Below are 14,035 nucleotides of genomic sequence, written 5' to 3'. Positions count from 1 at the left end.
AAAAAACCACAAAAGTAAGCCAGGCTTTGGAGGCGCATGCCTTTAATCCCAGCACTTGGGAGACAGAAGCAGGCAGATCTCTGAGTTCTAGGCCAGCCTGGTCTACAGAGTGAGTTCCAGGACAGCCAGGGCTATACAGGGAAACCCTGTCTTGAAAAACAACGACCCCATAAGTAATACCTAAGATTAATTAAATAATATGTTCTAAAAACACACTGCTATTTGCCAGAGGCCAAGACTTAAGAGACCCTGTTATTAACCAGTGCTTGGAGGCCGCAGCTCAGAACAGTGAATTCTGAGCTATGTACAATGAGAGGAGTCACCTTTGACAAGGCGTTCCCTGAGCCCAGAGATGGGGATGAACTACAAGGCCCTCCTGCCACGTGTGCTGATCAGGTGACACCAGAGTACAAGCGCAAATCGGGTACTCACTGTTTTCCTCCACAAAATTGCACGATACTGAGGGACACGCTGATTGTTCTGGTCAGAAAGGGTGACAGACAGGAAGAAGGGGCTCTTCTCTGCATCATTTCCAATGTAATTCTGATGGACTGGAGAAGAGACAGTCGGTGAGAACCCCGCTGTTTCCCTCAAACAGAAGGGGCCAGCCCCATAGGCTAGCCCAAGGCTGACCTGACCACTGATCATGCAGCCACTTGCCTTTGCCACAAAGCAGTTCCGAGTGAACTGTGATTCAGCGCTGGCTGAGGCAGGATGAAAAATCTGCCAGGAGCCTTTTGGAAATATTTCCCACTCTAAATAAAGGTGCACCTATTCCTCTGGACATCATAATGTCACATGAGGTCTGGAATTGCTGCTGCCATGGTATGGTTGTAAAGGGGCAGGGGGCGGTAAAGCCATCACACTAAGATTGGGAAGCAGAAAAGGCCAGAGGGCTTAGGCCTTTATCATCGCTGAACTGTTGATGCCACCAACCAGGCCTTCCTGGGCTGATCTGTAACTTGCTATGTACACTATGTTGGTCTCAAACTTTGATTCCTTTCCATTTAAGCCAGTTTGAGGTAGGTTTGCGTTACCTCTTTGGATGCTGGCGGCATTTGAATCCACAGCAACCCTTCTGCTGTAAAGCCACTGCTGTGGCACTCCGTTCACAGCCATGAGGAAGATGACTGGCACATTTCTTTCTTTGTAAATGCTTCGCTATTCCCCCACCTACCTAAGTAAACCCTGCCTGGCTAGTCCCTAACTTCTTAATAACACTGCAATGGTTTTCCTTTTCTTTTGTGTGCAGCACATTGGTGTGTATATGTGTGTGTTGCACACCCATGGGTGTGTGGGTATGCATGCCTATCTGCACTTAGGAAACCAAGGGAAAATACTGGGTGTCTTCCTTCATTGCTTTCAGCTTTACTGCCTTGAGACAGATCTCTGGTTTAACTGGATGGATATTCTCCATTTTGGCCAGTGAGCTCCCAGGATCCACCTATGTTTGTCTCTCCAGTGCTGCATTGCAGGCATGCTCAACCATGCCCAGATTTTTCACATGGGGCTTGGGATTTGAACTCAGGTCATCACGTTGCAGAGTCACTCTTATCCTCTGAGCCCTGTAACCGGTTTTTAAAAAGGTATTTCTCTCATTTCCTGGCTTGGGCATCATGTTCTACAATGGCTGTCCCATGGTATTTCTCTGCCATCTCAAATTTCACATCAGTTACTTTCCCTCCATTCCCAGCCCCCTCTCTCATTAGCAATAAACCTGCTCTCCATCTTTCCATGTGCTCTCTCTAAATGCACAGTCTAAAACCTATGAGCAACCGAGCTCTTGGTATGTGTCAGACACCGAGTTTGGGGTCATTCTTGCACAGCTCATTAGAAACTCTGTTTAGACCCATATGGAAGAATTACAAGCAGCCCCACTTTACAGATGAAGCCATGTCCAAGTCTTACGGTAATGAGAGCAGAACCACGTTGTAAACCTGGTCTATAGGCTCTGTGAGGGAGCGTGACTCACTTTGCACTGCACCCCACTGCTAGGCCAGACAGCTAGTGGTGCTTACATACTTGTCACTGGTGAGTGAATGTGGCAAAGCTGCAGTCTCATGGCTGCATGAGGTTGCTCAGGGAATCATTAGTTTTCCTTCATGGTCTCAAACTAAAGGCTTAAAGCTCATGCAGATAAGGTACTGACCTTGTGAAGTTAAGGCCTTTTTTCCATCTTGAAAATTCTTATCTCTCAAAGGATTTATTCAGAGACCTAATTCCCTGTTTACCAGGGATTAAAACAGCAACAAAACCCCAACCCCCACAACACTCCTCACAAGCAGAGCCACCCACAATCAAGAAAGCCCCAGGTTGTAGCCTTTAGCCTTCAAAGCTCACTACTGACCTTAACAGAAAGTGCCCTGACACTGTCATCCCTAAATTATTGCATTCTACTCATAAAGGGTGTTTGCAGTTTTGAGCATCATTTCTTCCCCAAGAAGAAATGGAAATACTTGGCAAAATTACCTTGCCCTAAAAAATACTTGAAATACCACCGGGTGTGGTACTCTGGGTTTTCTAAGTGCACGTCTGTTCTTCGCCAAGTGCCTGGCAGAGCAGCTGCGTTCTGTATGGAGCAAAGCAGAGCTGTGTCATTAAAAAGTGTGCTTAGAAAGTGAACATGAAGCTAGTGATAAACCAGAAGCCAAAGAACCAGGAAAAAAAGTCACCATTAAAAGCACACACATGAAGGCTGTAACCACATGTTTGTATCAGCAGTATAAAGTCCTTCTCTTCTCTGGTCCATGGCATCCAGATACCTGGGAATTACTGTCCCCTAGGGCACCAGTCGGTACTACCCTATTACCAGCATATATCATCAGAGGACATTTCTTAGCATCTCACTCAAGTCCCTTTGCTTTATAGAACTTTTAAATGCATCTTAATAACTACCTAGTTGGTATGGAAAATATGGACAAACAATGATTAACTCTATCAAAAGACAGTCATTAATGTTTTGTATAAGTGACGATTAAGATTAATCCTGGCTGTCAACCTGACTAGATCTGGAATCAACTAAGAGGTAAACCGCTGGGCACATCTATAAGAGTTTTCTTGACTAGGTTATCCGCAGTGGGAGGACCCACCCTACAAGGGGTGTCACCTTCTGGTACAGGCCTGAGGGAAAAGGCTTTTTTTTTTTTTTAAATATATATCTTGCCATTGGATTAACTAACCTGTCGCTGCCACCACCACTGCTGTTATTCTTTGCTGATACCAGAATCCTGAAGACCAGTGGGTCTCCAGGAATCCTCAAGGCCTTCAGCACCAGACTGGGCCTGCTGAGGCACCCATCCTTGTGGACCAGGTAGCTACTGGGTTCTCAGCCTTTTCAGGATGAAGACAGCCATCGCTGGAGCAGTCAGACACATCATGTAAGCCAACCTAATAGATCTGTCTCCTTTTTAATAGATATTCATTCCATCACTTTGTTGTTTTAGAGAACACCTAACAGCTGCTCCCAACCCCCGTATTTTTTTTCTTTCTTTTCTTCTTTTTGTTTTTGTTGTTGTATTTCAAGACAGGGTTTCTCTGTGTAGCCCAGGCTGTCCTGGAACTTGCTCTGTAGACCAGGCTAGATTAAAGACATGCATCACCAATGCCTGGCTGGTATTTTTTTTTTCTTAACAACATGGAATCATACCAAATCATGTTGTTTGTAGAATTTCCTTCCCACTAAATATGTTTATATATACACACACACTTCAGTGATGTTACACTTAACAGTCCTATATTAATTTATTATGTGGATCTATATAAGTGCTTAATAATACTGGATTCTAGTAAACAATGTGTTTTGCATCAAATTCCATATGTGCATAATTACTTGACTAATTGCTCCTTCAGAATAAATTCTTAGGACTTGAGTTGTTTTGTCAAGAGTTGCTTTTTCCAGGGATCTGCCAGTCCAGCCTCTAGAGACTGGTACAACATCTCAGTTCCAGCAGCAGTGGCTGAGAGCGCTGGAATCCCTACACCCTCGGCATTTCTTCTTAACAGTTCAAGAACACAGATGTAATTTTAATGTGTTTGTATTCATGTTCCTTGGTATAGTGGGTAAACTGATCATTATCTTCATATAAAAACTGATAAGCCAGGCATGGTGGCACACACCTTTAACCCAGCATTTGGGAGGCAGAGGCAGGAAGATCTATGTGAGTTCAGGACCAGCCTCATCTACATAGTGAGTTACAGGACAGCCAGGGCTTTGTAGAGAGACCCAGTCTCAAAACGAAACAAAACAACAGAAACTCTAATATTTATGTGTGTCTGTGGGTGGGTGTGCATGTATATGTGGGTGTGCATGTGTGAGCCAGGGAGGAGGGATCTTAAGGCATTCTCTCCTAGCGTCCTCTAACTATTCCTTTGAGGCAGGATCTCTCCCTGAACCTAAAGATTCCATTTTCTCATCTAGGCTGCAAGTCAGCAAGTCCCAGTGACCTCCTGTCATACAAAGGGCACCTGTCTTGTTAGTAGGTCCTGGGATTCAAACCATGGTTGTTATAATAATGATTAAGATGCCATGCAACAGATCTGGTATAAAGGAAGTTTACTGTGGGAAAGAGGGGGAGGGTGTAAGAGAGAGAGAGAGGAAGTGTAAGAGGAAGGAGAGTTGTGTTCGGTGATGGGTGGGTCCTTTTTACTGGGGGAGCTCCTGGCTGCAGGTGCCAGCTGAGTCGCCTGGTACACCAACACTAGTCATCATGATTGTGCAGCAAATACTCTGAACCATCGAGCCATCTCCCCTTTTCCGTTCTTTTTTATTTAATATTTGCTTACTTAGATTGTGTGTATCTGTGTGTGCATGCACATGGGTGTGTGGAAGCACATGCCCCTGAGGATGTGTGGAAGTCATGACAACTTGCTCTCTCCACCGTTCTGCAGATTGGCTCAGGTTGTCAGGCTTGGGCCAGCGTCCCCACCCACTGACATTTCTCACTGGTCCACTTCTTTTGGGTTGAACTCACTCTTTTGTTATGTGCTTATTACCTTAAGAATTAACCTACTCAAATAATAATGGCCTTAATCTACTTTCTTCATACAGATGGTCATTTATGACTCTTGTTTTGTGGGCTACCTATTACGTCTTTCATTGTTTTCCTAAGCACTGTGCAGTATTTTTAAAATCATTTTTGAAACACAGTGCAAGTTATTTCTTCTAATTAAATTTTTTACCCCAAACTTGTTTATGGCAATTTTGGCTTCACAGATGTTCTAAACTTCTTGGATTTGCCCCATGTGGCTCTAATGTTTTAGTGTTGTATTCGAAAGACTTCCCCATATCATTACTAATAAGGCTATGAACTCCATATATAGATGTTCTTTCATACTTCACTGTCATCTGCCCAGTGATTTGCTGGATATATATTATTAAAGATCAGTTTCCACTAATACTTTGTCAACTAACCCAGATCTAATTATTGATCAGTCTGTCATTTCCCATATATTTTTAAAATATTCATTTACTTTTTATTTATATGTATGGGTGTATGCATGTACGTGTGTGCACGTGTGTGTGTGTGTGTGTGTGTGTGTGTGTGTGTGTGTGTGTGTGAATTTATGTGTGTCATTTGAGTGCAGATGCCCACAGCGGTCAGAAGAGGCCATTAGATCCCCTGAAGCAGCTGCCATGTGGGTCCTCAGCAAGAGCAGTTAGTGCTCCTAACGTCTGAGCCATTTCTCCAGTTCTCCTTTTCCTACCTTCACAAGATATTAAGCAGCCTCACAGTGAACATGATAGCCAGGCTAAGACTATGTTATAAGTCATTAGAGAGAAGCTCTGAGGACATTACATTGTTTCATGTGTGGGAAACCACCTGTACAGAACATGTTTTGTGATTCTGACATGTCTGGGTGACTTTCTAGATGCTTATGATCATTATCATCATGCTGACGTTTTCTTCAATTCTGAACTTACAAAGAGCCTTTCAAATTTTTTATTTGCCAGATCTTTGTAGAATAGATTAAATGGAGGAGAATGCTACATAGCAATAGTCTTCTGATGTTGAATGGCTCTCAGGTTTCTGAACCTCCCTACTAGGTCATGGTATATTCTCTGAACAGGCCGCTGGACTTTTAAAAAAGATGGATGTGCCATGGTTGTTCCTGAGGGGATCTGCTAGCTGCTTCTCTGCATGTGCTTCTGTCATGCTTTCAGGCTCACACTGCCTGATGAAGTGAATGAGGAAGCTGTCTGTGCCATCCTGAAATCTGCCGAGTTCTCTAGATGGCAAGTTGCATTGTAGAACGCTCCAGCTGCCTCTGTCCTGAACCACTACCAGCAGTTATTAAGAAACTGGGTTTGCTCAAGGGTGTGTTGGCCAGCAGAGCTGGAGCTGAAGCTCTTCCAGTTGTATATAGGTTTTGCTTCTGTTTTTAAAATCTTAGCCATTACTGCTTACGTGCCCCTCCCCCTTTAAATCCTGGGTTTTTAACCCACTAGGGAGTAAGACTTAAAGTTTCTTTTTTTCTCAAGACAGGGTTTCTCTGTGTGGCCAGGGCTGTCCTGGAACTCACTCTGTAGACCAGGCTGGCCTTGAACTCAGAGATCTGCCTGCCTCTGCCTCCTGAATGCTGGGATTAAAGGTGTGTGCCACCAGCACCTGGCTGAACTTTCTTATTTTGTCCTCAGATTTTTTTTCCTTGATTTTCTCAAAAGCTACATTTATACATATGTAAGTAGTTATTTGGAAGTAATTTTAAGCTTATCTAAAAGCTACAAGGATAAGAACAGGTGTGTGTATATCTGTGGAGACCTGCCGTTGATGTTACTATCTACTTAACCCTTTGCGACCTGACGCTCACAGACTGGCCAGACTTGACAGACAGTAAGTTCCAGGGATTCAAGTCTCTAAGCCCCACACCAGGGCTGGGATTGCAGGTACCTGTAGCCATGCCAGGCTTTTTAGATGGGCACTGGGTATCCTAGCTCAGGTCCTCATGTTTGTACAAGTATTCTACCAGTACAGCCATCCATCTGGAACACATATTCTTTTTTTCCCTGAGCCACTGAAGACTCAATTGCACAAGTGAAAGTTCTTTAACCCTAAATACTTCAACGTACATTTCTCAGGAAAGAGGTCTTTTCTTACATAACCAGATCACAGCCTTTTTCCTGGTGCTGGGGTTTGAACCTTGATCCTTCTGTATGCCAGGCAGGCACTCAACCATTGAGTTACATCACAGACCTGCAATTGAGCTTTATTAATCTCATAAACTTAACATCTATACAATGTGCTATCATCTGTATTCCAAATTTGTCAGCATACTCAATGCTGATGAATGCTTCTCCCCTTTGGTACACGATCATTTGTTTCTGTGTCTCATTTAGATTCCCTTCAGAACATTTTCAGATTTTTGTTTTTTGTGACACTGGCATTTTGAAGCACATCATGTCCTCCCTTCCTTGCTTTTTCAGTAAAGCACTCTTTATCTCATGGCTGTCTAACGCTCTCTCACAAACAGATTCAGGGTCTGCAAATCCAGCCAGAACACTATGTAGGTAAGGCTTGTCCACAGCTTAGTTAAGCGGCCTTACTTAAGCTGCCTATGTGCTCCTTGTTGGAATGGTTAACTGTGATCACCTCAAGGTGTTTCCTCTTTGTTTTGACCTTTTGGGGTGACTCAGGAATAGCAATGAATTGGCTTCTGTTCCTTGAAGGATTTCTGCATGATTCATTATCTACAGTCACTTGTGTTTAACCACGAGTTCCTGGCAGCATTCCTGCCCCACAGATCTTTCCATTATGCAACCAGGTAACATATAGCTAAGGCATGACTGGAGCACACTGGCCAGCTTCAGGTCTCAACCTACCCAACAAAGGGCCACCCAGGTCAGAGAGTGGGCCTCAGCTATTCTGACTCCATAGAGGCTAGTGTCATCGTCTCAAGGCCCTAGACCCTAGAAAGTTTCCAGAGAGCCTTGAGAGACCTCTGTGGCCACAGCACAGCAGGCTTCTGGAGCTTCCAAGCCTCACTGGCTTAGCCTGCAAATCTTTCCGTTTCATTTTTTTCTTTTCTTCCCTTTTCCTTTCCCACCCTCTCTCCTTCTCTTTCTATTTGAATGTCCCCAAATATTTGACTTTCGGCAGGAAATGCCCACATACATTCAGACTACAAATAAGACCAAGGTTTTATGTTATGCCTGTGAGTCCTCAGAGTTCTCTCCATAGTGAGGTTGACACAGGACTGAATGCATTTAACTAGCTTCACTTCCCAGGCTACACTGCTGAGATAATACCTGAGCAAGGCAGGTTGGTGTTGGCATAATGTTATTCTGTGCTGTGTAAAGAGTATCCTTGTATTATTCAAATGCTGATTTCTCTGCCCCCGAACCTGGTTGCAGTTCAGGCATGGTACTGTAATGCTTATTCTAAGAAACTCCTGTCTCAAGTTGTATAAACATTGCTCCCCATTTAGTCTCTGATTTGTCAATAAAGCTGACCAGCCAATAGCTGAACAGAAGAGAGAATAGGGCTGGACTTCCATTTCCCGGAAGGGGAAGGGTAAAGAGAAATTTGACAACAAGGAGAGGTCTAAGAGAGAGAATGTGAAACAGCTGGAGCAGAGGAAGCCATAAAATGCAAGTATCTCAAGGATTTTGGCTGGGAGATGGGAGATTAGCTCAGAGGACTAATATAGATTAATATTGCTCAGTTATTGTGCATAGAAACTTGTTGAATAAAACTAAGGTCTCTGTCTCGTTTATTTGGGGGCTAGCTGGGTTAAAGAAAAACTGCCAGCTTTAAATTTCATGCATTAGGTTGGACTTTGTTTTTTCTTTTAAGGACGCTATATTTTTAAATTACTGTGGCAATTGATGGAATGGGAAATACAGGCTCAGGCATTTGAACGTGTAGGTCTCAGTTACTGGCACTGTTTGGAAGGGTTAGGTGGTGCAACCTTGCTGGAGTAAGTCTGTCTCTGGGAGCAAGCTTTGAGATTACATCAAAGCTTGTCCCACGTGCAGCTGACTCTCTGTTTGGTGCCTGGGTTAAGGGATGTGAGCCCTTAGCTTCCTGCTCCTGCCACAGTGCCTGTCACCACCATGCTTCCTGCCATGATGCACTCTTAGCCTCAGGAACCACAACATAGTAAACTTCCTTTCCTACATTGCCTTTGGTCATGATACATTATAACAGCAACAAAAAAATGTCAATACCATACTCTTGGGTCTTTGTTATGTATTTACAGAGATGTGTTTCCTTTACATATGCATACACGCATACCATAGACTCACGTATTATATAGATGCACAAACACACACATATCCACAATAGTGGTTTATTATACTGACATCTGTTCTTTTCATTCGTTCATTATTGTAATCCTGCTGGTACACATGAATATGTGCAGGTAAAATACCATAGACATAAAATAAAATAAATGAATCTCAAACAAAGAAAAAAAAATTACCCTGGGGCCTGGGAATGTAACTCAGTTAATAGAGTGCTTGCAGAGCATGCCATGGGCCCTGCGGCCCTCCCTAAAACCACAGAAACCAGGCATGGTGGTATAGGTCTGCATTCCTAGTATTTGAGAAGTAGGGGCAGGAAGATCAATTCAAGTCCATCCTAGGTCACGCAGGAAGACTGATGTTAAGCTGAGGAACATGAGACCAAAAGAAAGAAGAAAGGAAGAAAGAGATAGAGGGAAGGAGGGAAGGAAAAGGAAAAAAAATCTAGAAAAATCTGGATCTACTTTGTTGTTGTTAATAATTGGTTAAAATCTTTTTTTTTTTTTTTTTTTTTTTTCAGTTAAACACTTGAGCCAGGCATGGTGTTGTAATCTGTCTCAACACTTGGGAGGTGGAGGCAAGAGAATCATGAGTTCAAAGCTTCCATAGGTTACACAGAGTTCTAGGATAACTTGGGCTATATGGTGAGACCCTGCCTCAAAATTAAAAACAAAACAAAACAAGCGTTTAAAAGACCCAAACAACAAATCCATTGATAGAGACTTGTAAGATATGCAGCCCGCATAGAGAAACACAAAGCAGGACGCTGAGCCCCTTCAGCTGCTTTCCAATCTCTCATTGTTATTTTCCATAAGCATGTATATATTTAAAGATTATTTTAAATAACTTTCAATTATGTATGGGGATATGCATGTGAGTGCAGGTGACTGCAGAGGCTATATGTGATGGATCCCCTGGAGCTGGCGTTAGGAGGTTGTGAGCTGTCTGATGTGAGTACTGAAAACCAAACATGTGTCCCCTGCATGAGCAGCAAGTGCTCTTAACTGCTGAGCCACTGCTCCAGCCCCAGAGACACTTTTAAATTCTTATTTGTTCTTTTAGAAATGTTCCCACCTATTGAAAACATGTTTTCCATTATCCTGGACTGGTTTTTATGTCCAGTACTTAAACATTTTTTCCTGTAATAGTATATACTTCCAATTTCTGGTGTGCGTGTGTTGAAAAGATGTATGTATGCAGGTGTGTGTTCTTGTGTATATACATGTAGATGCAAGAACAAGACATCCAGTGTCTACCTATATTGCTCTCTGCCTAATTTCCTTTGAGCCAGGTCTTTCACCGAAACAAAAGCTTGTGTTTTCAGATAGGCTGTTCTACCCGTGAGCTCTCAGGATCTACCCACATCTGTCCTCTGACCCTGGGGCTACAGGCACATGCAGCCATGAGAGCTTGGAATTAGGACTTGGGTCCTCATGCTTGCAGAGAAAGTACTCTTACTCACTGAGCCCTTCTCTAGTCCAACTTCATTCTATCTAATAGAATACAATTCCACAAATAAGCATTCCAGTGTGCAGCTGTACTGTAACTCACAATCTCTAGGATAGAAATTAAGGTGGTCCTAGGTCTTCCCTGTTTTAAATATTGCCGTAACACTCCCCAGAAGAATTGCTAGCCAAATCATACAGACTTTGCTATTAACTTCTCTCTCCCAAAATTGCATTTTCATGTCCCCAAACAGTAGACAATCCTTCCCACGCTGACACAGGTAAATGTGTAAAAAGCTGGAAGACGGTGCCCTCTGTTCTGCCATCAGCTAATTGATACACCAGGAAGCAGTGAGGGAGTCCCCAGCGGTCCACCCAGGGCAACGCTCATTTTAATTAATAACTGGAATGAGCACACAGATGGCAGGACAAGCACATCTGAAGAGGACATAAAGCTGCTCAGTGGGTGAGCTAATAAGACAGGTGACAGAATCAAGATGTCACAAAACTCCTGACAGTTAGTACTTGTGGGATGTGCTAATGAGATTACACTCAATGTAGACTATGCAAAATCTTGTGCTTAAGTACAAAACACAAATTGCTCGTGGGGAGACCAGGTTCTGAGGGCAGGGCCCATATCCATCCTAGTGAGCAGAACACTGACTCAGAGACATTGAGTCACAAATTAGGAATAGGCTGAAATTTAAATCCAGGTCTGTCTCAGCTTAAAGCCATCCCCACCATACCCTGATGCTGCCTCACATCTCAGCAACAGTCACCTGAGCTGGAATGCCAGACAGAGGAGCTCAGTACTCAGAGCATCTCCAGTAAGGAACGGGTCAGGCCCGCTTCTTTGATGGCTTTGTGGAGCATGCCTAGTGTCCTGCATTAAGCTGTGAGGACCTGTAATCCCAGTGCTCCAAGGAGATGGAGACAGAAGGGCTCGTCCTTAGCGAAACTGAGGTTCATTAAAGAGGCTATGGACCTCCCTCTGGTCTGCTGTGGGCAGAACAGTCCCCTGTGTCTACCTGACTTTGTGACAGTCTTTGAAAGAATATGTGGAATTACCAGCATCTTCTATGACCCCGTGATGGTATTTCTCTTTTATGTCTACTTTGTGTAAAGCTCTGGAAAAATTATTTGTTTCTTCTAGGGCTCAGTTTAGGCAACTCATCTGTGCTCATGGGATCAGTGTCCACTGCTCCAGCTGAAAGCCTGGTGACAATACAGGAACTAGAGGTGTCCTTACCTCATCTGTAGAGCCATTTTCCACTCGGAATCTTCCTGCTCTTTGGATGGCTCCATCGGCATCGCTAGATATAAGCTGGGGAGGAAAGAATGTTCAATTATGTAGCTGGGTCTCCATTTGCAGAATTCCTTTTACTTCTTCCTAGAAGCAGCCCCATCTACTGACAGTGGCTGGCAGACACAGCCTAGAAGCAGATCTGCTGTGAGCCCCAAGGCCTTAGGAGTCTGAGAGCAAGTCCCACCTAGATGGAACATTTTCCCAAGCTGAAAGCTATAATCCATGGAAAAACAGTCTTAATCCACATCACATGTGGACAACTGGCAGCTCGCAGATGGCAGAACTCAAAGCCAAGCCCCAAGCTCAGCCACCTTCCCAGGAAAGTCTAGAAAACAATTAGTGGCTGGCATGAACTCAAGGCATAGCCACCAGAGAAAGCTCCTGGGCTTCATTCAGTTTTAAGCAGTTTCTAGAAGGCCAGTGTGGTCCTTTCAAGGCCAGCTGTGTGCAGCTTGCCAGCAGGCTGCCTTTAGGGAGCTCGGTTCTAGCAAGGAGAGTGCAGTTGGCCCTGCAGTCCTTAAGCTACTATCAAGATGTTTTCCTTCAGCCTTCTCGGAAGCAGCATGGGAAAGTGATGTATATATGCTTTCCAACTTTTAAAATCTACCTGAAGTTGACTGTAAAGGTCTGCCAACAGCGTCCACATCTCAACCATATCAGAACACATCTGCCCAGGGTGCTGCTTCTCACCTCTAATTCAGTCTCACTCTCCCACCACAATACAACCGTAAGAGACATGAAGGTGTGAAAAAAGGACACATTTTCCAGAACCATCCCACACAAGCAAGTCTCACCATATTAGAGGATCCGGAAAAAAAAAAAAAGATTGGAATATTTTTCTCATGGTAAATATGAAAATAAAAGGCAGGAGGATCTTTGAGTTCAAGGTCGGGTCCGTCTACATTGAGAGTTCCAAGCTATCCAGGGATAAAGAGTGAGATTCTGTTGCAAAAACAGGATGCATGTGGGAGAGTTGGCTCAGCAGTTAAGAGCATTTGCTATTGCAGAAGACCTGGGTTCAATAGCACCCTCATGGTAGCTCACAACCAGATGTAATTCTAATTATGGAGGATCTGATGCCTTCCTCTGACCTTCACAAGTACGAGGAATTCACGTGGTACACAACACACAAACCAAAGTCGAAAATTTAAAAACAAAACAAAGAAGGGCTAGAGAGATAGCCCAGATGTTCAGATCACTTGTAGCTCTTGCTGATGACCCACACTCAGTTCCCAGCACACACAATGGCTTACAAATGCCTGTAACTCCAGTTCTGGGGGATTTGCTTTCTTCTGTCTTCCGTGGGGACCAGGTGTACATGTGGTGTACATACATACATGCAGGCAAAACACTTATATACATCAAACAAACAAATAGCACCCCAAATATAAAATTGTATCTAGTTTTTATTATGTGCTCCTATCTACCATGTATTCTTCTGTCCCTAGCAATACAATCTCATTTACTTTATGTAATAACACTGCAAGTAGGTACTAGTATTACTCTAAGTTTTAATGAGGAAAAGGTTAAAAATCACAGCTAAGGTTACACAACTAGTTGACAGAAGCACATCTGGGATGTGACAAAGGTAGCCAGGCCTCAGAAGCTGGCAGCTAGCCTGTAAGCATCACCTCACCTAGAAGGTCCAAAACAAGCTGAGGTTTTACTACTAATCCTCAGCCTGAAAAGGACCTCTGGACACACATGGATGGTGTCTGTGTCTGGAGCTGGCAAGTGGCAATGATAATTCTACACTGTCATAATACAGAGTAGGCAAGGAATTTCACCTTGTTCAAACAGAGGTCTGAACCTCTCTTTTGAGTGACAGTGAGTATCTCTTTCTAAAAACTTCAAGCCATGTTGGCAAGTGCTTTGTAGTTGGTGGTGGGGTTTTAGGTCATGCATGCTAGCTTTCCCTCAAGGGATTTGAGGCTAAGGCAGACATGTGAGCAAATCCCACTAGAAAGCCAGCCACTCACTCTGGCAGTGCTCTGCACATCATAGCTAGGCCAGGCTAGGATTCCACTAGAGAGGACATTTGGAAGC

The 14,035-nt window shown here is 43.7% G+C and overlaps 1 protein-coding gene across 3 annotated transcripts in view; it reads right to left on the bottom strand.

Moving 5' to 3' along the window:
• Garnl3 (GTPase activating Rap/RanGAP domain like 3) overlaps positions 1-14,035 on the bottom strand; it is a 139,910-nt gene that overhangs the window by 62,969 nt on the left and 62,906 nt on the right. For all 3 annotated transcript variants that reach the window (XM_055600845.1, XM_055600844.1, XM_055600846.1), the window contains exons 4-6: positions 11,933-12,007; positions 2,470-2,569; positions 433-551 (exon numbers count right to left, since the gene is read on the bottom strand). In XM_055600845.1, coding sequence (XP_055456820.1) covers positions 433-551; positions 2,470-2,569; positions 11,933-12,007 — 294 coding nt within the window. The remainder of the gene's footprint in view (positions 1-432; positions 552-2,469; positions 2,570-11,932; positions 12,008-14,035) is intronic.

Source organism: Psammomys obesus, unplaced genomic scaffold (genome assembly GCF_907164565.1).
Source record: "Psammomys obesus unplaced genomic scaffold, mPsaObe1.curated_primary_1811, whole genome shotgun sequence".
In the NCBI taxonomy this organism is placed as follows: Eukaryota; Metazoa; Chordata; class Mammalia; order Rodentia; family Muridae; genus Psammomys; species Psammomys obesus.
This window is presented reverse-complemented; position numbering and strand designations above follow the sequence as displayed.